The following is a 27,958-nucleotide window of genomic DNA, read 5'->3' as shown; positions in this document are numbered from 1 at the left end:
GATGACTTTGTATTTGGGGGTGAGACTAACATGTTAGCTCAGGGGCTATGAGAAGCACAGAACCTTCCATGGTGGACCTGATCCAAGTGATCTCCCCAGAACAAGACAGAGCTCTGCCCGCGGGCATGAGTCTGGAGGCCCAGGCTCAAGGCTTACCCTGCAGATTCTGGATTTACACTCTGCTATGGCACGGCCAACTCCTGAGAAGAACACTTTTGCTTCACATGGCTCAGGTCCAGGTGGAAGAGAGCTGCTTTCTTCTGGAAGCCGTGTGCAGGGAGCACCCCTTTCCCCTGCCTTGTCCCGTCTCGGGAAAGGACTGCACGTGTTGGGTCCTGTTTCCTTCCTTGCACAAACGGGCCCCTTGTTTCTGTAGTCATACCTCCTAACACCAACACCCTGCTTCCCTCTCACCAGAGTGATTACACATTTTGCACACCTGGATAGTCCAAAGTAATTCTACCTAAAGATCCTTAATTCTGTCACCAGTCTTTTTTTACTTCATTAGCACATTTATGGACTTCAAGGATTCCTCCAACCTAAATACTTTTGGAGGATCATCAGATTTATTTTTAGTCTACTATACTTTTTGGTCCATAAATTCTGCTCCTAAGAATTAAAATAAGCTAGGTGCTGGTGGCTCACACCTGTAATCCTAGCTATTCAGGAGGCTAGGAGCTGAGGATGATGGTTCAAAGCCAGCCATGGCAGTAAATTCAGTGAAACTCTTATCTCCATTTAACCATTAGAAAACTGGTAGTGGTGCTGTGTCTCAAAGTGATAGAGTGCTTCCCTTGAGCTGAAGAGCTCAGGGACAGCACCACCCAGGCCTTGAGTTCAAGCCCCACGACCAGCAAACAAACAACAAAAACATTAAAATAGAAGAACTCTTTTCTATGCAACTTATAGGTTCTGTTTCTCGAGAGAATTAGGACAAATACACAGTTTGGTGCCAAGAAGAAGAATGCCACTATAATTGGCGCCTTAATACATGAATGTTGCACTGGAATGGGGCTTAAAGGCCAGGTCTGGGGCAGGGGCAAATGGATGTAGTCCAGGAATGAATAACAATAGACATTCCCTTCAATTATATCTAGTGATAAATACAGACTTCAAAAAGAAGTTAAATGGAGCCAGGCACCAGTACCTCACACCTGTAATCCTGGCTCACACAGTAATCACAGCTACTCAGGAGGCTGAGATTGGAGGAGTGCAGGTCAAAGCTGGCCTGAGCAGGAAAGTCTGTGAGATGCTTATCTCTAAGCACAGAAAACAGAAAAAGCTGTAAGTGGTGCTATGGCTCAAGGGGCAGAACGCTAGCCTAGAGTAAAAGGAGCTCAGGAGTAAAAACAGCACCCAGGCCCAGAGTTCAAGCCCAGGACTGGCCAAAAAACAAAACAAAGCCCACAAAAGAAGTTAGATGGAGTTTTAAGTAACATGGTTTAAAAGTATCATATTCAGCAAATATATATATATAAAGAGAGAGAGAGAGAGAGAGAGAGAGAGAGAGAGAGAGAGAGAGAGAGAGAGAGAGAGAGAGAGAGAGAGAGAGAGAGAGATGTACTAGTATTGTTCAACTATATGGACAATTACATGTTTGGAAATCTTCACCTTTGTGTTGATGAGCTACATTCCGTATCAGAAGACAAATCAGTATTACTTACCCTGTTCTGGGACTTAAGGCTTCCACATTCCTTAGATATTTGCCGTTGTACATATTCCATACTTCTGCTCTGAATATCTAGTCCTGGTTGGCCAAATGTTATCTAAAATATAAACAATGTCTACATTAAGTGACATATACTGAATTTCTTACTTTTAATCATACGAGGTGCACATTCCAAAACTTCAGTACCTATCTACTGATTGTGAAGGTTTTTCAAAAATGGTTTTTATAAAAAGCCTAGAACAGGGTGCTGGTGGCTCAAGCCTGTAATCTTAGCTACTCAGGAGGCTGAGATCTGAGGATCACGGTTCAAAGCCGGCCAGGGCAGGAAAGTCTGTGAGACTCTCATCTCCAACTAACCACCAGAAAACCAAAAGTGGTGCAGTGGCTCAAGTGGTAGAGTGCTTATTTTGAGCTGAAGAACTGAGGGACATGCCCAGGCCCAGAGTTCAAGCCCCACGACTGGACCCAAAAAAAGAAAAAAGCATGGAGTCATTTCCTCCCTCATTTTATTTTTCGGGGAAAGAAATAATTTAGATAGATCTTAAACACTTAAGATTTACCAAGTATTATGCAGCCAAGACAGTAGAAGCAATCCAAGTACCTATGATTTTATAAATGAAATGTAGTAATCAGGAAGAAAAACCTTCCATACAGGGCTAACAGAATATTCTTCAACCACAAAGAGGAGCGAGCCTGGACCGGGTGGCTCAGTAGCCACGGCGGGTGTGAGGCCACTGATACTTGCAGTATACAGGGAGTGATGAAAATGCTCTGGAATGCAATAGTGAGGACAACTGCAAGATCCCCAAGTCAGTTCTAGAAGGTGATCCTGGAGCTGTGTGGTGGCCTTCAGGATTTGAGACCAGAGGATCACAGAGCTAACACAGATGGGGCTACACAATATACGTGTGTATGGATATGTGAATTACACCTTTTAAAAAACTCTAAGGAAGCAGGTACTGGTGGCCCATGCTTATCATCCTAGCTACTCAGGAGGCTGAGATTTGAGGATCATGGTTCAAATCCAGCCGGGCAGGAAAGGCCTCGAGACTCTTATCTCCAATAAAACCACTAGAAAACTGGAAGTGGTACTCAAAAGGTAGAATGCTAGCCTTGATTTGATGAGCTAAGAGACAGCATCCAGGCCCAGAGTTCAAGCCCACAACGGAAAATACAAAAAACAAAAAACAAACCATAATGACATCTACTACTTTGGCCAGATAACTAAAATGTGGAATATTTAACCTATATTCTTTGTGTGGCATGAAGGTTTTAGCATCTGTACCTAAATGATTCAATTTGGTAATGACATGTGTTTTTCTTAAAAAAAAAAAAAAAAAAAAGTCTAGCTTTCCCTGATATACCCTTAAATGATGAAAATGTTGCCAAGTGCATTTCCCATTTATGGCTTTGCCACCATAAAATTTCAAGTCAAATTTAAGGTCTACACGGTGTGGCCACACAGGCGTTCATGGTCCTCCTTTGCTGCCACACTCTGGATTCGATCCCCTGACAATCATTTTCTTCCAGCTTCCTTGCCGTCTGTGGCCGTTTATTTGATTTGGCAAAGGGGAGAGGGTGCAATGCCTTCCTCTAATGTATGCAGTCCCACATGTGGCCACTGGTGGAAACACCTTCTTCTCACCTGACTGCCTTGGCTTTGCAAGTACGCCCTCCTGGCGCTCAGGTCTTCAAGGGGAGACGGTCTCACACTGGAGCTTCTGTAGGGGTCACTGGTGACAACCGTCTCTTGTGGAAAAAGGTGATCTTTCACCAGAGAACTACAAGTGTCTTCTTCAGTTGCCTAATGGAAACAACCATCAACTTTAATTACTTATCAGACAAAAAGTCCAACAGAATAAGCTACTTAAGGGGGCATCAATGTCTATAACCTAGGCAGCAAAGTCTGTGAGACTCTTAGTTCAAAAAAACTGGAAGTTGGGCTAGGAAGGTGGCTCAGTGGTAGAGCGCTTGCCTTGCATACCTGAGGCCCTGGGTTCGATTCCTCAGCACCATATAAGCAAAAAGAAAAAAGCCGGAAGTGGCGCTGTGGCTCAAGTGGTAGAGTGCTAGCCTTGAGCTGAAGAGCTGAGGGACAGTGCCCAGGCCCAGAGTTCAGGCCCCACAACCGGACCCCCCAAAAAAGAGCAAAAGGCTGGGAGACAGTGTCCTGGCCCTGACTTCATGTACACACGCACACACACACACACACACACACACACACACACACACCCCTACCTGAATGTTTGGCGCGCACACGCGCACACACACACACACACACACACACACACGCACACGCACACACACACACCCCTACCTGAATGTTTGGCAAGTATACATCACCACCAGTGACACCATAAATAACAATCCCTAAGCTCAAGTGTACATGACTAGGCAACCATGCCAACAGAAAACAGCAGGGAAGACAAAAACCAACTTTATAAGCAGAATTGACTTCCATGTTGAAAATAACTTAGGAAGAAATGGAAGGCCATCATGCCACATAGCTATCTATCTCAACAAATAATTTCAGGAGTGTTGATATGTACCTGTAATCCTAGCAATAAGGACTTGGAGAAAGGAAGATCTCAGTACAAGGCCAGCCTGATGACAACAACAAAACAAGACCCTAAGAGATAACTAAGATGGAAAGAGATAGGGCATGGCTCAAGTAATGTAGCACCTGCCGAGGGTATGTGAGCCCTCATTCAAACCCCAGTGACGGCTCCCCGAAAAACACTGCTTTTAGATGCTTAAAATGGTTAGCAACAAAGTAAATGTTTTCAAAAGTTCTCATGCATTTTACTAAGATGGCTTTTAGCACTATTCTTTTTTTTTTTTTTTTGGTGGGTCATGGTGCTTGAACTCTGGGCCTGAGCGCTGTCCCTCAGCTCTTCAGCTCAAGGCGAGCACTCTACTGCTTGAGCCACAGCATCACTTCCAGTTTTCTAGTGGTTTATTGGAGATAAGAGTCTCATGGACTTTCCTGCCCGGGCTGGTTTTGAACCTCGATCCTCAGATCTCAGCCTCTTGAGTAGCTAGGATTACATGCATGAGCTACTGACACCCGGCTTGATTCTTAAAATAAAGTGTTACTGCTGAATTTACGTACTATAACTAGAATAACCCAAGTCACCACAATCAAACACTGGGTTACATCACTGTACTGGGTTTGCTTAGATTTTTCTTCCTTCCTGTTTTGTTCTTTGGAGACGGAGTCTAGCTAATGCACCCCAGGTTGTATGTAGCTCAGGACCTTGAACTCAAGATCCTTCTACTGGGCTGGGAAGATGGCTCAGTGGTAGAGTGCTTGCCTTGATGCATGAGGCCCTGGGTTCGATTCCTCAGCACCACATAAGCAGAAAAACCCAGAAGTGGCACTGTGGTTCTAGTGGTAGAGCACTATGCCTTGAGCTGAAGAGCTGAGAGACAGCGCCCAGGCCCAGCATGCAGGCCCCATGACCGACCAAAAAAAAAAAAAAAAAGTGCAGAGATGTATTTAAGGATATAGAAAATATAGCTACATATTTACATGTTTGTGTGTAGGGGGAAACAGATTATGAGGAAACCACCAAACCATTTTTGTTTTACAAGTACTGCTCAGTATATGACAAGCACATTTGTAAAAAATGCATTTTTCAATGGTTGCCTAACAGGGGTATGTTTAAAAACTATCCCTGTTATCCTGCTCTTAGCTAGTTTATGAAGTTCCTTATCTTTAATCCAATAATATATACACACATAAATATACATCAAATCCACACATAAATATTTTCAAATATCTCTGTCTCTGATATATACCACTACAAATTCACTAGGTCAACAGGCAGTGAATGTTTCCATATGTTTTTTTGTCTTTTTTTTTGGGGGGGGGGTCCGGTCATGGACCTGAACTCTGTGCCTGGGCGCTGTCCCTCAGCTCTTCAGCTCAAGGCTAGCCCTCTACCACTTGAACCACAGCGCCACTCCCGGCTTTTTTCTTATGTGGTGCTGAGGAATTGAACCCAGGGCCTCAGGCATGCAAGGGAAGCGCTCTACCACTGAGCCACCTTCCCAGCCCCCTCCATATGGTTTTATTAAAAAAAATACAAATGGTAACAACTGCGTTGTAGACAAATATATACTAATTTGCATTTTCTCAGCAGGGCATCAACCTGTCATTTTCAGATAGACATAGCATGGACAAGAAGCATTTTAAAAACCTTTGATCATGTGGTAACTAAAACTACTAGTTTACCTTGATTTATACAGCCTGTGGGTCACCAGTGAACTAAATGCAAAGGTGTCCACATGCTTATCAGCATGCTGCCTTCCTCTTCTGTGACTTTCCCTTGTATTCCCCCTGGGGAAGGGTGTTCCTGGGGTTAACTTCATTCTGCCTTGGAAGTGTGGTGCCTGCACCATCAAGTGCCCCCAGAGGTAGCTGGAGCTGTGTTCCAGATGTGCCGCTCCTTTACCGCAGCACACGTGGAGTGAGGGAGGAGTGAGGGCTGCTGGAATGGCACTGCCGCGTCCCCTCGGCCTGCCCTGCAGAGTGCAGCTACACAGCCTGTAATCTAATTCCTCAGTTTACAAGTTGTTTATTTATGAAGCCTAATGACTTCCCGAGATTCCTCCTGTTTAGAAATTCCTTTCAAGCCACACTACTTACTTGTAAGTCATCTTCTGTCCCTTCAGTTTCGTTTTTCGATGGTGGGCACCCTAGGAAACAGATCAAAGTTAAGCACACAAATTTTAGGCCTTAGATTTTAATATTCCTCACCATCTTGTGAAAGTGAGGCACAGGGCATCAGCCAAGATTACTATACCAGAACCACTGCTCAAGAATCTTAGGATTCAAGCCAGGCGCTAGTAGCTTACATCTATAATTTTACTCAACAGGATGAGATCTGAGGATCAAGGTTCAAAGTAGACAATTCAAGAGACTTTATCTCCAGTTAACCAGCAAAAAGGCTAAAGTGTAGCTGTGATAAGTGGTACCAGTTTTTGGTTTTTTTTTGTCGGTGTGAGGCCTGAACTTTGGGCCTGGGTACTGTCCCTCAGCTCTTCAGCTCAAGGCTAACATTCTACCACTTGAGCCACAGCGCCACTTTGCTTTTTCAGCTTATGTGGTGCTGAGGAATGGAACCCAGGGCCTCATGCATGCAAGGCAAGTGCTCTACCACTGAGCCACCTTCCCAGCCCAGTGGTACCAGTCTTAAGTGAAAAAGTCAAGCAAGAGTACAAGGCCCCCCGGTATTATAGTATGTACACATACACATAACCCCTAGGATTCATGTCCATTTGTCTATCAATTTTTTTTTCAAATTCAAGTTAATCGTTTGAGCATACTACAATTCTCTACCGCTTCTGGACTTCCTTGGAGCTTTTGGAAGGTGTGGATGCCTGGTGTGGGGCGGGGCAGGGCAGTCCCTCCACCTCCACAGCCTCCGGCCAGACACCCCCACAGGAGCCTCATCTAAAGAGACTGTTCCTCCTTGTGACATTTTGTGAAAAATCTCCCAAGTTAAAAACCAAAGACCGCTTGTTTACCAAGTGCTGCGCTTACAAAGTAGCTAAAAGCCCCACAACGAACAAAAACAAATACAAAAAAACAAAGTAGCTAAAAGAAATTATTCAGCAGTTTCATGTACTATCAAAACATTTGTACTAAGCATTTCCACATTTTTAACTATGATTTATTTTACAAGGTGTTCATTTCTTAATTTTCCTATAAAATGCGATCTGGAAAAATAAAGCATAATGCATCTCACTCAACTTTGCTGCCTTCCTCCTTCCCTTCTTTCTTCACAGGGTCTCATATGGAGCCTGGGTGGACCTCAAATTCACAATCTATCTGCCTTAATCTCCCAAATACTGGGATTACAGATAAGCACCACCTTGCCTGGCTAACAAACCTTGACTCGCGGTTACTTTATATATATAGCTAGTGCTACTTATATAAACATACTTTCTTCATTAGAAAGAAATCAAAGCTCAACTGTTTCTCCCTTTATAGAAATAGTGATTTCTGGGCTGGGAAGGTGGTTCAGTGGTAGAGCGCTTGCCTTGCATGCATGAGGCCCTGAGTTTGATTCCTCAGCACCATATAAGCAAAAAGAAAAAAGCTGAAAGTGGTGCTGTGGCTCAAGTGGTAGAGTGCTAGCCTTGAGCTGAAGAGCTGAGGGACAGCACCCAGGCTCAGAGTTCAGGCCCACGACCGGACACCCCCACCTCCCCCCCAAAAAAAATTGGTTATTTCTTTTTGCCTAAATAAGCATTAGGCCAGTCTTATCTGAAAATAAACTTCCTCCATCTAGACTCTAGATGCCTTAGGATTAGTCATATTTATAAAGGAACAGGTGAACAAGTAGTTTTGTCAGTAAATAGGTAGTGTCCACGCAATTTGCACATTCTAAGTTTCTGTCTAATCCTGGAGGAGGAAGAGGAGGAGGAGGCGGCGGCGTGACTGATGTAACAGCACACCTCACTGGGACTCGACAACTCTACCTTCATGTTCCCTCTGCTTCAGACTCTGAGATACTCAGTTGCAGGTTCCTGGCAGATGCTTCATGATGACACATGCAAGCGGTGTAGACTGACAGTGATTTGAGAATTACAAAGTGGGCTAAGAGCTCACAACTTTAGCTTTACTCACTGTGAGCTTTCAAAGTCTGGCCACTAACACAAAAGCTGACTTTTTAAAATTGCTGTGCGTCAACATTTAAGAAAGGTAGCTTTTAATTAATATACATATATATTAATGTATCTATATATGTAAGACTATTCAAACATTATTTATTTATTTATTTATTCATGGCAGTCCTGGGGCTTGAACTTGGGGCCTGGACGTTGTCCCTAAGCCTCTTTTGCTCAAGGCTGGTACTCTACCACTTCAGGCAAAGTGCCGCTTCCAGCCTTTTCTGTTTATGTGGTACTGAGGAATTGAACCCAGGGCTTTGTGCAGGCTAGGCAAACACTCTACCACTAAACCACATTCCTAGCCCTTCAAAAAGTATTTTTGAAAACTCCTACCTTGAGAAATATCCTCTATAGCTCTCCGAATGCCTCTATCAAAAGCCCTAGCATCAGCAGGACTTTGAAAGGTGAGGCCGAACTTCTTGTCATCGATCTTCCAGTGGTGAAATGTGGGAGTGACCTTATTATAAATGAGGTCTTTTTTAAGCATACATTCCAAAACCACCTGCCAAAAGTCAAATGCTGAAGTTAATATACATAAATCAAAATCATCTAATAAAAATAGTAATGAGTATTTAAAAAATAAATTTATTAATACAAAAGTCTTAATCTACTTCACAATGCCACACATTAAAATGATTTAAGATGTGGTCACATGCAAGTTGTGAACATAATGTTTATCACATTGTCATTTCAAAAATGCACACTTCTACTGCACACAATATTTCTAAGAAAAATAGAGGGGGGAGGGGAATCTGGTAATAAACATTTTATTTCTTCACTCCCTGCTTCCCCAAAACCTTCCACACTTGTAATCCTAGCTACTAAGGAGGCTGAGATTTGAGGATCATGGTTTGAAGCCATCCTAGACAGTAAAGTCTGTGAGACTCTTATCTCCAATTAACCACCAAAGAGCCAAAATAGAGCTGTGGCTCAAGTGGCAGACCACTGGCCTTGAACAACTACAAAAAGCTATAAAAGACAGTGTTCAGGCCCTGAGTTCAAGCCCTAGGACTGGCATGCGTGTGCACGTGTGCATTATACACATGTATACCACACATACACACTTATAATCAAGCTAAAGGTAAACCATCAATGAACACCACAAGCGATGGCAATGCCAGTGGCTGGTGCCACATCGTCACCCGTTAGGAGGTAGGCAGCCATTATGTATGGAGAGATTCTCTGCACAGGCAGAAGAGGAGGAGCTTGGATGATAAATTCAGACACTCAAGACTCAAACGTTTATTGTGAAGACTTTCATTTGATTTAAAAAAAAAAAAAAAACCACCATGTCCAGGCACTGGTGGCTCATGCACACCTGTAAATCCTAGCTACTCAGGAGGCTGAAATATGAGGATCAAGATTCAAAGCCAGATCTAACTACCAGAAAACCAGAAGTGGCTCTGTGGCTCAAGTGGTAGAGCACTCGCCTGGAGTTGAAGAACTGGGACAGCACCCAGGCCCAGAGTTCAAGACCCACAACCGACCAAAAAAAAAAGCTTCAACTCCAGCATTTTTCCTTTATCTAAAACTAATTTTGGAGTAATAATTTAGAGGGAGAAAAAAAAGCAAGAAAACTATGATCATTAAACAACTAAATCTTAAAATATGTTGTAATTATCTTGAGAATTACAGAGCAAAATTCTCATCATAAAATTACCATAATGTTTGCCCAAAGCCTTTAAAACAGACCAAACAAGTCGTGTAAGTACATTATTGTTCTGTTGTTTTACTAATAATTTGAGGGAATAAAATTAAATATACAATTTTAACCTAATAGGTGTCTTATTATAGTTCCCTTTACATGTAGTTAATAATTAAACATTTGCAAATGGTGCTAAAAAGTAGTATGGTTGGTAACTAAAAATAAACTGAAAAAATTTTTACTGGTATCTTTCTGAATATGAGTGAGTGTGTGTGTATGTGCGTGTGTATGTGCGTGAGCGTTTGCGTGGGGGGGGGGGGGGACGCATGCATGTGTGTGCACCCGCACAGGCTACTCAGAGCCTTAAGCTCTCCCCCTAGCCTTTTCCACTCAAGGCTGGCACTTTGCCATCAAGAAACTCCTCCACTTTGGGCTTTTTTCTGGTTAAATGGAGATAAGGGTCTCATCACAGATGCTTCTGCCTGGCTGGTATAATAACCCATGGCACAAGCAGGAAATGCTGAGATAACCAACCCATGCTCACACAACGGAATGCAACAAATGAGAAACTTCCTTCACTTAACAAAGGTTAAGAACTTTATGTTCATAAAGTTAAAAATTTCAAAGAAATGAAGCAACAATTTGAAATCACAGATTACTCAAACTCGGCTAAGATGAAAGAGATCATTTGAATAGTTTTATAAAAATCAAAGAAACTGCTGGGCACTAGTGACTGGTGCTTTTAATCATAGCTACTCATGAAGTTGAGATCGGAGGGGAGGGAAGGGGAAGAGAGAGAGAGACAGAGAAAGAGAGGGAGAGAGGGAGATGGAGACAGAGACAGAGACAGACGGACTAAATCTGATCACAGACTAGTCTGACAACCTCTGGTCCTTTAGGAAAATTGGGAGAAAGGGAAGCAGGGTGCAACTGGTCATACACATTTCTTCATTTACCCTAAACTGAAAAGCAGCACTCAGCACAAGTGTACATTAACATCAGATCCAGAAAAACTGTCTTTAACAGCTGCCAAAAGGTAACTAGAGTCATCGGCAAAAGTAATTCTCAGCGATAACTCAGTCAACATAACTTTCAACTTTCAGCACTTAGTAGTTCATTACCATTTTGTCCCTGAGTCGCTCTCCCCGGATGAAGAGGCCGGCGCAGCCGTTCTCCTCGGGACGGGGGGCTCTGAAGACAGTGACGCTGCTCAGCCCGCTCCCTCCGAGTGGCAGCCACCCGCCGCTTGAGTCATCCCGGGTCATCACCACGGCTCGCACACGTGCGTAACTATTGCTGGAAAGATGCAGAGACTCGAGTCAGCTCTTCCACAGACACAAACCAGACGTGTGGCCAGTCCCCCTTGAGAAAACAAAGGCCGTGGAGACGGGTGCCTCCATGCCCTCCCTCCACAGCAGTCCTCACCCAGGCCTGACTCTGTTAGCCGCTCAAGATGACCTAGTAACAGAAGGTGTCAGAACCTAGCTTCAGCTCATCACCTCCACAGGCAACACACATCCGAGCTGAATAAGGACCTAGGGGAGCAGCACCAAAACGATGTAGGTCCCCATCGAACTTGTCTATATGTCCATCTGCTGCAGCATCACAACCAGACAAATCACAGATGTATTTCAGCATGTAATTGTCTCTAAATTTACAAAGCTATGGGGTACATTATAAACGAAACGCACTTAAGCTCATAGTCCACATTTTTTATTTCTTGTAGCAACTGGAAGCCTAAATTATTCACATAAAATATATGAAAACAAATGTTTATCAATCACTAATGGACTTGCAGGATCTTTTCATACCTTCTTTTGGCAGACTTCTTTTGGTGCCGGACCTGAGACTTGAACTCAGGTCCTGTGGCACTGCCGCTAAGCTTTTGTGCTCAAGGGAAGAGCTCTAATACTTGAGACACAGCTCCACTTCAGCCTTTTTCTGGGTAGTTAACTGAAGATAGGAATCTCACACTTTTCTAGCTGGGCTGGGTTTGAACTGCAATCCTCACATCTCCATCTTCTGAGTAGCTAGGATTAGGTATGAGCCACCAGCACCCAGTCTTAGACAGTATTCAAATTCAAAAGTGGTACTCACTAGACACTATGTTGAAAATGAACTATACAACTTGTGGGTGGGGACAAGAGGGAAAAACTGGGAGACAGTGAGAGAAGGGGTGACACTGTCCAAAAAGAAATGTACTTTTTATCTGACTTAGGTAACTGTAACCCCCCCCATATCACCTTTATTATAATAAAAATATTTTCAAAAGCCCATTTCTCACTTTGTTTGCAAATCACTTCCCAGTATTGACAATGATTCTTAACATAGAACCTAAGCTATGTGTTTAATGTTTTAAATGTTCTACATGTCTGACACCTAAGCACTTTAAACAATCTGTAATAAGGCCCTAAGAGTAGTACACTGTGCTGCCCTCTTAGGAAACTGTGCTGAATATAACTTAAACTCCTCAGGGTACGAGTATCACCTGAGGCCCTACCTAACAGTTCGGGGCCTCCTGATGTGTTTTAGCTTGTTTAACATCTTTTCACTTGGTTCTTGTACCATGCTTGTCTGAGAGCCTTCCTAGTGGTTTAAAATTTTTGTATGTGTAATTTACTGAGGTATACTTTACATGCAATAACAGGAATTGATCTTAAATTTTAAAAAAAAACAACTTGTTTTTGGTCACGGGGCTAGAACTCAAGGCTGGGGCACTATCCCTAAGCTCTTTTGCTCAAGTCTAGTGCTCTATCACTTTGAGCCACAGTTCCATTCCTTTAAAAAAAATTCTATAATACATACATCTATTGTTACAGTCCAAGTGTTTGTGTCAAAAGTTACTGAAATCCTAACTGTCCAAGTAAGAGTCTTTAGGAAATATGGCTTTTCTTATGGCTTCATAAGAAAAATCACACGGTTGGGTTAGTGACCTTGTAAGAGAACCCAAAAGGCCACCTTGTCCTCCACCATGTGGTGGCACAGCAGCAGGACACCATGCATGGCCTAGAACGTGGGCCTTAGCCACACAAGCAAGCCTGCTTCCTTCACAGACACCATGCATGGACTAGAAACGTAGGCCTTCACCTCACAAGCAAACCTGCTTACTTCACAGATTTTTGCTCTCTTTTTTTTTTTTTCTTTTTGCTTATGTGGTGCTGAGGAATCGAACCCAGGGCCTCATGCATGCAAGGCAAGCGCTCTACCACTGAGCCAACTTCCCAGCCCGATTTTTGCTCTCTTAATAATATAATTTTATGATTACTTTGTAGGATACTGTTATTATACTGAACTACAAAGCAAATGTTACCTTGACAAATCTAATAATAGGAACTATCTACACATGATTACAGAGCAAACTGTTCTCACGACTAAAAATTCTTAATCTCAAACGTGAGTTTTAAGGCTATGTATGTACTATGTTTGGTGAGGATGGAGCACACCTTCAATCACAATTTAATGTCATCAATGATCTATTTCCCTGAACCACCAACTTACAGGAAACAGACAAGCTGACTTTCATTGGTTGACTCTTCCTCAGATGGGTTTCCTAGATCTGGGTATATTTCCAATTCATTACTAGTCATCTACAACACCCTGACTAAATTGTTAATATTTCTTAATAAATTATTTCCTTCATCTTTTTCTCCTTTCTGTAATATATCTAGCCAACACTTTGATTTTACGCAAAACTATCATAATACAAATTTCTATCATTTTAAAGTACTAGGTTGGTAGTGATTTATCCCACCAGTGACAGAAAACTAATAGAAAACATAACAGAAAACCTCTAAGCTAGGGGCTGGGAAAGTGGCTCAGTGGTAGAGCGCTTGCCTTGCATGCATGAGGCCCTGGGTTTGATTCCTCAGCACCACATAAGCAAAAAGAAAAAAGCCGGAAGTGGCGCTGTGGGTCAAATGGTAGAGTGCTAGCCTTGAGCTGAAGAGCTGAGGGACAGGGCCCAGGCCCAGAGTTCAGGCCCCATGACGGGATCCAAAAGAACAAAAACAAAAACAAAAAAAGAAAACCTCCAGGCTAGGAAAGCCATCTACAAAACAGGTGACAAAGGTAACACTATCTGCTCTCTAGTTCTAGCTACAAGAGACAAAACACCTCCCCTCACACATAAAAGATCCTTAAATCCTGTAAGGTGGGTTCCGTACTGCAAGAATTTATACTATTTCTTTCCACTGAGAGTTGTTCACAATGGCAAAATATCTTTCCTAGCCACAAGATATTTGAAGCAAACAATGACTATCCAAATGCTAATACAGAAGGTAACCATATGACAACTTATTATCTAGTCACTCAACTTTCAGGCATTAATATGCCACATATATAAACAAAATGGAAAGTAGAGACCAAAAGTGTAAGTAACACCTAATGGGAATATAGAAGATGACTAATGTTCACTTTTGTTTTGAGACAGTCTCGCTATGCAGCCCAGGTTGACCTGGAAGTTGGGGTCCTCCTGTTTCAGCTTCCTGAGTGCTGGGATTGCAAGTATGAGCTGGCACGCTTGGCTTAGTATTCTTACTTGATGTAAGTTTTAACAGAATACACCCCATGGAGGAAGCATGACCCACTAATATTGTACTTAGGGTATCAGGTTTCAAAGGTGATGGAGCATCAGCAGAAGAGAGGAAGAAACACAGCCTTAACATCAGTATTCTACTTCAATAGATGAGGAAATAGGCAATGCTTTTCTCAGGAAAAACACTTTGCTGGATTGGCCCTAGCAAAGTAGGCATTTCTTTATCTGACTGGTAAGGAAATGAAGGACTGAGTCTGATTACAAAGACATAAGTCTAGCCAGAGCCAGTGGTTCATGCCTATAATAGCAGCCCATGTCTGTAATCATAGCTGAGAGAGACTGAGATCTGAGGATCAAGGTTAGAAACAGCAAGCAGAGATCAATCTGAGATTCTTACCTGCAATTAACCAGCAAGGAGCTAAAAGTGGAGAGTGGCTCAAGTGGTAGAGCACCAGGTCTTGAGGAGGTAAAAAGCTAATAAATGGCATAAAGCCAACTTCAAGCCCCAGTATGTGTACAGACACACACAGGCACAGGCACACACATGCACGCACACACACACAGATAAAAGTCTAAATTGCTTTGCTATTAGTAACTTCAGACACTGGTATAAATATTTTCCACACAGTCATCAATGCAAACCAATACACAATATTCTGCGTATTACAAGCTACATCTCCAAGATTCCTAAGGTAATCCCTCTAATTAAGAGTTATGATTAAACTCCCCCACCTCATTTTGCTGGCCTACAAAACGGGCAAAATACCTATGCATCACAGTTCATGAGAAGTACATGTGCATACGCATGTAAAGCGGTTAGCATTGTGACTGACTCAGTTAGGTGCCCAATAAATGTTATGACTTAGAAGCTAAATCATTTGTGTAGTAAACTCAGGAGACAACCACCATCCCAGAACTTAGAAATTATTAACAAACACTAAGAATCAAGTTGTCAGCTAAGTCTCCCACAAACTGCTCACATGGTGACAGCACTCACTCAAATCCAACCAAGACACAGCATCTGCATGGTCTCACAAGAGGAGGAGGAAGACCAGAGCTAAAGGATGAATGAGCATCTATGGTCTCCCAAAAGGAAGAGGAAGAGGAGGAGGAGGGGAGGTGGAGGGGGAGGAGGGAGAAGAGACAGGGAGGGGGAGGAGGAGGAGGAGAAGGGGAAGGAGAAGGAGGAGGAGGGAGAGAAGGAAGAAGAGGAGAATTATGAGGAGGAGGAGGAGGAGGAGCAAGAGCAGGAGGAGGAGCAGGAGGGGAGGGGAGGGGGATGACAATGACTACAATGACTACTAAACTTAAAGGATAAATGAGGTGTTTGCAAACCATCCTTTTCCAAATGTCATTTGAACGGACAGTATCATCAGCCTGTCAAAAGCTGGGTATGGAGCCTGGCTTTCCAGCGCCAGGACTGTTTCTTCCTCGTGACCCCTATCGGCAGTGACACTAGTTTCATAGTGAAGCTCTCTGAATCTAGGTCAGAAAACCAGCTTATAAGAGAGCATCCAAGGAGGAGGCAACAATGCTTGATAAGAAATGTACTCATTACCTTGCTCATGTAATCGTAACCCCTCTGTCAGCCTGGTGCCCGTGACTCACCTTTGTAATACTGCTACTTAGGAGGCTAAGACCTGGAAGAATTACAGTTCAAAGTCAGCCCAAGCATAAAGTCAGTGAGACTCTATCTCCAATGAAGCAGTAAAAAAGCCAGACTGGAAGAGTGGCTCAAGTGGTAGAGTGACAGCCGTGAGCCCTGAGCAGGGCGAGAGGCCTAAGAGCTCAAGCTGTAGCACAGGGGCAAGCAAAGGACATTTACTGTCAACAAGACAGCCACATACAAAAGAAACCAACAGGACCAAATAGGAAAGCTTAAAAAACAACCTTACAGCCGGGCACTGGTGGCTCACGCCTGTAATCCTAGCTACTCAGGAGGCTGAGATCTGAGGATCGCGGTTCAAAGCCAGCCCGGGCAGGAGAGACTGTGAGACTCCTATCTCCAATAAACCACCAGAAAACCAGAAGTGGCGCTGTAGCTCAAGTGGTAGAGCGCTCGCCTTGAGCTGAAGAGCTGAGGGACAGCGCCCAGGCCCAGAGTTCAAGCCCCATGACCGACCAAAACAAAACAAAACAAAACAAAACAAAACAAAAAAAAACAACCTTACAGAAGGCAATCCCTAAGATCTAGAGGGACCCAAGAGCTAAGTTCAACTACACACTAAATACCTTTACAAGCAAAACACCATGAAAAACCAAGTACAGACATGCAGCAAACAGGGTAAGAGTTGAGCACACCTTGGTTTTCTATTATTGCTAAAACAAATACTAACTTAGTAGCTTCAGATACAAAAGCTCGGTGAATGGAGTTCCGAAGAATTCCACTGGCCTAGTAATGAAAAGCGGCAGTGTCGATGCTGCTTTCTTTTCGAGGAGCTTTGAAGAGGCACCACGGCCTCCTCCTTCCTTCACACCCAGGATCCCTGCCTCCTCTGAGCCTCTGGAGTCACGTCTCTGGGCCCACAGTTCCATGGTCAGGAAAGGTTCACTCAACCTCCTTGAAATACTCCTGCACTTGGGTATAGACTACTTCTCCACATCAAAGCCCTCCAATATGTACAAGTTCTAAGACTGGGGCCTGGGCATCTTTGGGAAGAATAGAAAATGAGGGCACATTATTCTAACACACACACACACACACACACTCACAAAGCAACAACAAGAATTAATAGTCTCTTTCCAGGCACCGGTGGCTCACACCTGTAATCCTAGCTACTTAGGAGGCTGAGATCTGAGGATCATGGTTCAAAGCCAGACCGGGCAGGAAAGGCCATGAGACTCTTATGTCCAAAACCACTCCTAAACCAGAAGTGGCACTGTGGCTCAAATGGTAGAATACTCACCTTGAGCTGAAGAGCTGAGGGACAGCACCCAGGCCCAGAGTTCAAGCCCCATGACCAACCAAAAAAGAAAAGAAAAAAATTGATATTCTCTTAATTCCAAAATCAGTAAAGGGGGGGGGGGTTAGCGAGATAAAGAACCCAGAGCAAACACTGGCAAAGTTTATGCACAAAATTCAAAGAAAATATAAATGATATAATTCCTCTATGATCACAGCTTAAAGGGAAGTACTATTTAAGTGGTATAACAGAGTAAAAGCAGCCTAAATAAGGACACTAGTTAAAATCATGAACCACCTACACAGCAAGACAGAATGGAGTCAGGACAGAAACAAGAAAAGTCCTTCTACTGTTGAATGAACAGATCTCCAAGATGCAGTCATTCTTCTCACAAGGTCACAGCCTGTTCAGAATGCCCCTGTGCTGGGGAGAGCAGACACAAATGCTTGCCTACGAACACAGTTTTTACACAATCAAACTGACAACTGGACTGCCAGTGAGAGTAAATGGAATAGGAGTATAAGTAAATCTGTTCAACATTCTTTTATGTTTTTAAATTCTGTGCAATGTGTGTGCATTATCCGCTCGAACATCTATTCCCTGACATACAGAGTCTCTAAGGGCTATGTATTCAAAATAGCACTTGCCTTTGTGACTGTTAAGTATATACGCCATTGTACAGCACAAGACACTCTCCAGTGGCACACAGCCAGCCAGTCTCCTTCCCCTGATATTAACACCGTACTCCTCTTCAACTTGAAAGAACCAACTATACTCCTGTCCCTGCCTACTGCTTTATAGTAAGTATCCAAAGTAGCACCAACTAGCTCAAATGTAGCTTGGAAGCCCAATCCTTTCCACGTTCTTCTACAGATTAGCCCATAGCTCACATCAATATGCATTTAAAGCTGCTGAGCACTGTGGAAATTAGAGCACAGAGCAAACGAGGTTTCGCCTGAAGAAAGGCGGGATACTGTCTGCTGGATAAGTAAAAAGCAGACATGCCCTTAAGAGAGGAGATGTGAACTCAGGAAGTGGGCAGCAAGAGAGGGCGCTGCAGGGTGTTCTGTGCTGGACCTTAGTTTCGAGGATGTCCTTGAGGAGGTCCCATGGTGACACAAAGAAGCATAACTGTCACCCTTTCACAGGAGCCCCAGCTTACCAGATTCCCACAGACTCCAGAGTGAAAACAAATAACCTATATTTGAAATTCATTATACAATTTTATTTTTTTACTCTTTAGGAAGTCCTGTGACTAGACTGGGTAATTTAGAAAAGTTTTCCCTGCGTAAGGTATGAGTGGAAGACTCAGTAATTGATACTTTATGGCTAGCGATGATTAGTAATTCTGATTTAAGGCAAGAGGTAGACAGCTATTTTTCTGATTTAGGCGAAATATATGCTATCTTCATGTGTGTTGATATTTAATTACATTGGAAAGTCCTATGAACCAGCTGGAAAGAAGGCACAGGAGCCCACTAATCCTTATTTCTGTGTCTTTACCAAAATTCTACAGCCATGGTCTTATCTTCACTACCACTGAACGACAGCTGTGGGTTTACGGATTGGATGAAGTAAAGTCTAGCTGCACGGGACACACAGAGCCTCTCCATTCTGGAGGAAGCAGGTGGCTCTCCTGAGAAGGTAATACAGTATGAACATTTGGAATGGCTTTCACTAAAGAAGCCAGCACTTCAGTACAAGTATTTGGCCTAACTTGTGTTATATACTTGTGTGTATCTAACACCCTGGCCACACTGGCAGGACAGTGAGAACAGGAGGAGGATGTCAGTTCCTCGAGGATTATGCAACACCTGAGGCAGCAGTGAAGGTATGAAGAAAGAGAGTGGAAGGGACCTGGTGAACCGGCAGACTAACTCCCCAACAGACCACTCTACAGAGCGTCCACACAAGAAGCTTTACTTCTACAAGTAAAACTCACCTACAGGTCAGTACTCTGATATGGCCAGCTCTTGGGTGTCTTAGCAGTGCCTCCACAACACAGGCATTCAGTAGCCACTTGACACAGTGAATCAAAAATAGCCAGGGAAATCAGACACAGGAGGCCTGACGATGTTTAGTGCTCATAGAAATGCCATCACCAGGTGGCTCTGAAGAGAGTCAACAAGGAAGAATAACTTCAGGAGTCAACATCTGAATTCTTTAGGCGGCTACACAACAGTTACACAGTTAACAATTGTGCATCCTGAAGAAGACAGTTTACAACCATCCTCTGAAAGGGCCACGCTAGTTTAGAAGAGTGTAGGCAAATGAATAGCTAATCTTTGCAATTTCAACATAAACTGGTTCCATTTTCATTGAAAACTGAATGCTCTACCTTAGTACTGTCCAACAGAAACACAATACAAGCCACATGAGTAGTTTAAAATGTTTTATTTATTACATTAAGAGGTACAAAGAACAAGTATGAAGCACAGTTCTAAGGGCCTATTCCCTTCAAAGTATCATGGAAGACTGAGTAGCCAGAATCCACTTCCTCAGAACTCAGAAAGCAGGAAAGGTCTACAGAGAGCAAGCAAATGCTGAATGACGAGAGGCACCTTGTCCATTGCCTGAATGCACACTCTCTCCTGGGTCTTCTGTCTTTAAGATGGGCTCCACGTGTGCAAGCAAGGGTCTTACTCTTGGGTCCATGGAAGCAGAATACACTCAAACACCTTGTCTGGTCTGTTCTAACTTGTCCAGAAGGAATGATAAGGACTAATATATGGTACTTATATTTCTCAAACACACTACAAGGCAAACAAAGCAGCTGTTGTGCAGTGATTGGAGTAGGGGCTGACATGTAAACACAAAAGGCCTGGGAGGAAAGCTGGCAGAAAGGGTTCTTCAGGACTCAGGAAGATCAAACCAACTGCACAGACTGGGGAGTTCGGAAGACCACATACATTCCTGCACAGAGCACATGTTCCTTCACAGAGACCCCAGGCCCCATCCCCTCCCTGTGTCATCTCTGCCTGCTCTCAAGACTCAGTAGAAGCTGGATACAAAGGGTGGAAGGCAGAACTGTAAATGGCCTAGCCACAAGCCGAAGAAGTGCCACTGTAGTCGAGACAGTTTGAAAAAACTGGGACAGTTTTTCTTTCTTTTCTGTTTTTAAGTTCCTGGTATTCAAAGAAACAGCTATAAAATCACAGAATGATCACATGCGAAGACAGAGAGCTTCAAGACTCGCACTTCTGGATTTCAAAACTACTACAAAGTTTCAACAGCCAAACACTGAGGTAGGTAAGAATAGTGTGTGAAAAATTATCCCTTGGATTTTTGTTTTGGGGGAGGTCCTCCCTCCCTCCCTCCCTCCCTCCTTCCTCCTCTCCTCCCCTCCCTCCCTCCTTCCTTCCTTTCTTCCTTCCTTCCTGAACTCTGGGCCTGGGTACTGTCCCTCAGCTCTTCAACTCAAGACTAGCGCTCTGCCACTTGAGCCACAGTGTCGCTTCCAGTTTTGTTTTGTTTTTTTTTTTTTTTTGTCGGTCGTGGGGCTTGAACTCTGGGCCTGGGCGTTGTCCCTTAGCTCTTCAGCTCAAGGCAAGCGCTCTACCACTTGAGCTACAGCGCCACTTCGCTTCCAGTTTTCTGAGTCGTTTACTGGAGATAAGATTCTCAAAAGCTTTCCTGTTCAGGCTGGCTTTGAACCTGTGATCTTCAGATCTCAGCCTCCTGATTGCTAGGATTACAGATGTGAGCCACCGGAGCCCAGCTTGTTTTTTCTTTCTTTTTGACAGCTATTGCTCTGCGCAACCCAGGCTGACCCTGCACAATGCTCTTGCCTTCTCACTCTCCCACGTAGAGAACCCCACTCCATACCGGTCTACTTACTTCATTTTTTGACAAGGCACTGCTGCTCTTTTGTATGTGTGCCTGTATGCATGCGCGCGTAAGTGTGAGCACACAGGTCTTAGGGCTTGAATTCAGGACTTAGGTATTATCCCAGAGCTTTTTTACTCAAGGCTTGAGCCACAGTACCACTTCTGGGTTTCTGGTGGTTAAATGGAGATAAAAGTCTCAGGAGCTGTCTGCCTGGGCTGGCTTCAAATCATCCTCAGATCTCAGCCTGCTGAGAAGTGCGAGCAACCAGCACCCAGCTAAGCACCCTGTTCTTAATATGCTGACAATGAACTATACAATTTGTGAGTAGGGACAAGAGGAAAAAACCGGTAGAGTGAGGGAAGGGGTGACACTGTCCAAAAAGAAATGTGAAATGTACTCATTACTTTTGTAACTGTAACCACTCTATACATCACCTTTATAATAATAAAAAAAATTAAAGAGTATTGCTGACAGGCAGAAAAAAATCTATTAGCAAGTTAACTTTAAAATAAAACGGATTGTAGTAGAATGTTCTGAAACAGTTTAGAACAAAAAGCTGACAGAATACCAGATCTGGCAGCCAATGTGTGATGGTGCAGAGCACGTTTTAAGAATGGGAACTCTGAATTAAACCTTGCACAGGACAGTCTAGCATTGGCTAATGAGCCAAAAAACATAGCAATTCCTCTGGGAATGCAAACAAAGACACTCCATCCTGGTAACATCCTTCCAGTTAGCCTAAAATAACAGTACGATTTAGTTTTGTAGCTAATTTTTCTTATAGCAAGATATCCTTAACCTCTCAATTTTTCCATACCCAATTACACCAATACTAAGTCACAGGTAAGGATTCAAATAAAACTCTGAGGTGGAAGGTCTCATTCCAGGACTGGGTACAGCATGAGGCCCCAGATTCTGTCCTCAGCACCACATGAAAACAAAACAAAAACCCAAAAAAAGCCATGCTCTTTTTTTTTTTTTTTTTTTTTGTCAGTCGTGGGGCTTGAACTCTGGGCTTGGACGCTGTCCCTCAGCTCTTCAGCTCAAGGCAAGCGCTCTACCACTTGAGCTACAGCGCCACTTCTGGTTTTCTGGTGGTTTATTGGAGATAAGAGTTTCATGGACTTTCCTGCCCAGGCTGGCTTTGAACCATAATCCTCAGATCTCAGCCTCCTGAGTAGCCAGGATTACAGGCGTGAGCCACCAGAGCCCGGCTAGCCCAGGCTCTTTGAACTTTATCACTGACATAATCAAAACAAATGCAATGGTAATAAATAATATAAAAACAGCGTCTACCTCCAAGTATTCAGTCAGAAATAAATTATTTTATCTCATACTTCAGGATTCCAAGCTGCAGGATTTCTCTAGTGTAAGCTGTGAAGGAAGTTCTCGGGCTCTCCATGACTCTTGCATGTGTGCACAAACACATGCCTGCCTGCCCGCAGGTGGACAAGTTTGCATGTGCTGTGTGGCAAACAGTGACCCCTGCTATCAACCGGCCTTAAGTATGCTCTCAGACTACAAACCAAAATGGCCTGCTAAACAAAACCAACCTCTTTCTAAAACTGACCCTGTTTAAGGGCTCCTCATGGCTCAGAAACCCCCAGAACTTGTAGGTTCATGAGTTATCTACAAACCTAAAGAGTTTTAGTCACTCAATGAAAAGGCCTGAAAGGGAAGAAGGGATGGTTCCCCAAAGAAGAGTAGGCTGACCTTCACAAAGAGTCCTGGTTTGTTTGATAGAGTCAAGCTACAGATGGTCATTAATTACTGTAAACATACACTTCCTTTTAAGCGCATGGCACATCGTGAAGATGGAAAATACACATATGATATTCTTGCATAAGCTGGAAGATCGCTCATGACAAGAAAAAATAAGTTAAGAATAAGGAGCAATGTACAACTTCTGTGCAGGGGACACAACCAAGTTGGTACCTAAAAACAATTACATTGAAAAACAAGATCTTGGACTCTGCAGCGGCAGACAGAAAGGCAGCTGGGGAGAGGCTATCTGAATGCACATCCTATGCTAATAATGAAGCCCAAGAATGCAGCAGCGTCTTCACAGACAGAGCAATAACACAGAATCCTGGATCTATTCTTCTGAACAGAACTCAGACAGAACAAATAATACAAAAGGTAAAGGTGTACAGAAAAAGGCAGGAGTTAACGATACCCACACTAAGATTATAATGCTGAAAACAAGTCAGGCAGACCTGCAGGATACTGAAAAGTAGCAGCTGTCCACAGGTGTGTGCTTAGATCTTAATTCTCCAAAGGCTATGTAATTCAAGGCATGGTGGCAAGCTTATGACATCACTGGGAGATAGTGGGACGTTCAGGAAGTGGGGTCTAATGGCCAGTTAGGTCACTGCAGATGTGCCCTTGAAGGGGGCATGGAGACCACAGTCCCTTCCCCTCTTCATCTCCTGGCCACCATGAGTTCCCCATTATGGGCCCAAAGCAACAGGCCCAACCAATCACAAACTGGAACCTCTGGATAAGGCAAAAGACAAATCTTTCCTCCTTAACAAGTTGTTTTTAATGGATTGTAATGTCTGAAATAAAGGTTGTTTTTATTTTTGTTTTTGCTTTCTGTGCCAGTCCTAAGACTTGAATTCAGGGCCTGGGTGCTGTTCTTGAGCTTCTGTGTTCAAGGCACTCTACCACTTGAGCCATAACTCTACCTCTAACTTTTCTGGTGCTTATTTGGAGATAAGAGTGTCACAGACTTTCCTGCCTAGGTTGATGCTCCTCAGCTCTCACTCAGCTTTCTGAGTAGCTACAATCCCAGACATGAGCCCAGCTGGAAGGTGTTATTACTCATTTTCAACAAAGAATGAATGGATAATCTACTCCCCTTCCCAGACAGCCAGTGCTGCCATAGCAGATAGTTTGCTGTCCTTCACTGTTTTGTATATTAACTCCCACACCAAGCCCTAGGTAAGCTTAAACGTTGTTTTGTTCTTTAAATACATCTTTAAACGAAAGGAGTGCCAGGCAGCAAATAAGCACCAAAGAAAACATCCACTGATAAACATTTCAATGGGGGGGGGGTGTCTTTCCTAGTAGCCATCATAGCGTACGGTAAACATACATCGTATCTGAAGGAGGGAGCAGCAGCAGGCTGCACAGAGATCAAAACAAGACAGTACTTAATACAGTGCAGGAAAGAACAGGCAGGCAGGTTTCTACGTGTGGGTAGTAAGACACGTGTCTTAACACATGCATCAAATGTGTTTATTATACAACCAATCCCTAAGTCCCACAAATGTCTCTATCCACGTTTCTGAAGGCAAAGTCCAAGATGTTTAAAAAAGGAATTCCTGTATGAAGTGAAACTGAGGTAGAATATAGTCCGAAAGCCACAAGAATGAGTGCAAACAATGCTGAAATATATACAAACATTTAATATGTAACCCCAGGAAGGCCCCTCAAATCTCCACAGAACAGCAGTATTCACAGGAAGTCTACTAGAAAGAAATTACAATTTTATTTTTTTTTTATTTTTGGTCCGGTCGTGGGGCCTGAATTCTGGGTCTGGGCGCTGTCCCTCAGCTCTTCAACTCAAGGCTAGCGCTCTACCACTTGAGCCACAGCGCCACTTCTGGCTTTTTTCTTTTTGCTTATGTGGTGCTGAGGAATCGAACCCAGGGCCTCATGCATGCAAGGCAAGCGCTCTACCACTGAGCCACCTTCCCAGCCCCAAGAAATTACAATTTTAATCTGCTAAGCTACAATTATCTAATTATTAAGAGAAATATTTCTAACAGGGGCAAAAAAATAAACTCCTAACAATGTTAGAAATGATGATCTAGCCATAGATCTAGCTCTAACTTCACAAAGGTAGAAAATATCTGGGTAGATAAAATCATGAGGACATTAGAACACAAACTGAAAACCTGGGGGGAACATACTTGGTAAAGACCAGTATCCTAATAAAAAAATAAAATTTTTTAAATTAGTGCTAAAAGGATATAGAAGTAAACAGGAAAAGATGAAAAGGAATCTACAGAAAAAGATACAAGTTATCCAATTTCACTAGTAATCAATGAATTCAAATCACAATAGTGAGATACTTCCCTGGTAACTAGTAAGGCCTTAAAAGTCTAATAGTATTAGAACAGTGTAGCCCTCCACAGTGCTGACTGGAATGGGAACTGCTATTATGTATCTCGATCACTGTTTGACAAATTTAAATTTCTTTCTTTCTTTTTTCTTTTCTTTTCTTTTTTTTTTTGGTTGGTCGTGGGACTTGAACTCTGGGCCTGGGCGCTGTCCCTCAGCTCTTCAGCTCAAGGCTAGCACTCTACCATTTGGCCACAGTACCACTTCCCGTTTCTTGAGTGGTTCATTGGAGATAAGAGTCTCACAGACTTTCCTACCCAGGCTGGCTTTGAACTGCGATCCTCAGATCTCAGCCTCCTGAGTAGCTAGGACTACAGGCGAGAGCCACCAGTGCCCAGCCCAAATTTAAATTTTAGTGCATGGAATTATCCATGTAACAATGCTACCTTTTTTTATTCAAACTGGGAGATTCTTGAACAGTATATGACACTTTTGCTCACTGGCTAGCATTCTGCCACCTGAGCCACACTTCCAACCTCTTAATTCTTAAGGAACAGAGTCACTTGGCTCCTGGCACACGCCTGTAATCCTAGCTTCTCAGGGGGCTGAGTGAGATCTGAGGATCACAGTTCAAAGCCAGCCCAGGCAGGAAAGCCCATGACTCTTATGTCTAATTAACTACCCAAAGGCTGAAAGTGAAGGTATGGCTCAAGCGCTGGATTGCAATCTGTAAGCAAAAAAGCTCAGGACAGCTCTCAGGCTTTAGACCAAGCCCTGGGACTGGCACATGTACACATGCACACACACACAAAGAGACAAGAAAGTATACTCCCAGACTCCTGCAAACACACACACACACACACACACACACACACACACACACACACACACACACACACACACACACACACACACACACACACACACACACACACACGTTTCCTGTAGTAAAAAAAAAAAAAAAACCTACAACAGTAGGAACCTGCTCAAGATTAGTAAGAAACTAAAAGTAAATTTTCCTTAAGTACTAAAATGGAAATCTTAAATAGTCTGACAAAGTAAAGGAAAAAAAACAGACTTCAAAACACCATGACCCAGGTGCTGGTAGCTCATGTCTGTCACCCTAGCTACTCAGGAGGCTGCGATGCAAGGATCGTGATTTGAAGCCACCTCCGGTAGGAAAGTTGATGAGACTCTCATCTCCAATTATCCACCAGAAAAGTAGAAGTAGAGCTGTGGCTCAAAGTGGTAGAGTGCTAGTCTTGGGGGGCGGGGGAGGGGGAGAGCTCAAGGACAGTGCCCAGGCCCTGAGTTCAAGCCCCATTACCAATTAAAAACAACAAACAAAAAAACTTTGAAATAGTATGACCTCCAGTCTGGGGAAAACATAATATGACTTAAAAATATTAATCTGAAAAAAAAATTAATCTGGCCGGTCACTGGTGGCTCACATCTGTAATCCTAGTTACTCAGGAGGCTGAGATTTGAGGATCACGATTCAAAACCAGCCTGGGCAGAAAAGTCCATGAGACTCTGATCTCCAATAAACCATTAGAAAACCAGAAGTGGAACTGTAGCTCAAGAGGTAGAGTGCTCGCCTTGAGCTGAAGAGCTGAGGGACAGGGCCCAGGCCCAGTATTCAATCCCCCACAACTGACAAAAAAAATTTAAAAAAATATATATATATACATATATATATTAATCTGGGCCAGCAAGAATGGAAGGCACACCTGTAATCTCAGCACTAGGGAGACTAAAAGGCAGAAAAAAGTGAGTTGGAGGTCAGTCTGGGCTATACAGCAAACCCTGTTTTTAAAGGCAACCAAGAAAGAAATTTAAAATATGAAAAATAAAACAAAGCAACACAAGCCCTAATGAACACTTAATGGTAACCATACAACAGTAAACTTTTACCTAGACACTAATCCATCTTAGGTGTTTAAACACAGGTTCACTTTAGACAATAACCTTCTACACACTGGCACCTGCCACTACGTCCAGTTTTTACTGGTTGGGATGGGAGTCTGCTAACTTTTGCTCTGATTGCCACTCTCAATCTTTTCCTCCATGTGGCTGGGATTATAGGTTTGAGAGAACTGCACCTGGCACCTCAATGGCTACTTCCAGTGCTAATACAATCAATCAGCCCTGCCTTAGAAGAGCTCATTGAAATGGGAATCAATTTGACGTTTAGGTGTGTCAGAAATTACAAGTGAGCACAAACCGAACATGTGCTTTCCTTGATAGCAAAGGACAATGGGGAGTAATCAAGATTTTTTTCTTGATTACCCACAAACCTCAAACTCGCATATTTCTCTACAGCTATACTTTTTGTTTTATTTCTAAACAAAAATGTGCATCTTCAGAGGGTAAACTTTAAAAATAAACAAAGCATTATATTATATTAAATGTGTAGAAGTGAGAAGGCATGGGCCAGGAACCCCAAGGATGGACGCTGTAACATGACACACCACCCTGCACTCCTTTGGAAGAGATCCACACTGACAACCAACCTTCTGGACTTCGTTGGAAACAGCTCAGCTTTCCAAGATGCCTTGTCTACTATCAAGATAAAATTCGCAAGTTCTCTTGCAGAGATCCCTTAATGTCCATATACTTTTCTAGTATTA

General features: G+C 43.2%; 1 protein-coding gene across 1 annotated transcript in view; it reads right to left on the bottom strand.

The window, feature by feature from the left end:
- Spred1 (sprouty related EVH1 domain containing 1) overlaps window positions 1-27,958 on the bottom strand; it is a 43,549-nt gene that overhangs the window by 3,170 nt on the left and 12,421 nt on the right. The window contains exons 2-6 of the mRNA XM_070005754.1: window positions 11,117-11,291; window positions 8,684-8,852; window positions 6,321-6,370; window positions 3,315-3,473; window positions 1,665-1,766 (exon numbers count right to left, since the gene is read on the bottom strand). Coding sequence (XP_069861855.1) covers window positions 1,665-1,766; window positions 3,315-3,473; window positions 6,321-6,370; window positions 8,684-8,852; window positions 11,117-11,291 — 655 coding nt within the window. The remainder of the gene's footprint in view (window positions 1-1,664; window positions 1,767-3,314; window positions 3,474-6,320; window positions 6,371-8,683; window positions 8,853-11,116; window positions 11,292-27,958) is intronic.

Source organism: Dipodomys merriami, unplaced genomic scaffold, assembly GCF_024711535.1.
Source record: "Dipodomys merriami isolate MVZ:Mamm:240054 unplaced genomic scaffold, mDipMer1.0.p SCAF_69, whole genome shotgun sequence".
Taxonomy (NCBI): domain Eukaryota; kingdom Metazoa; phylum Chordata; class Mammalia; order Rodentia; family Heteromyidae; genus Dipodomys; species Dipodomys merriami.
This window is presented reverse-complemented; position numbering and strand designations above follow the sequence as displayed.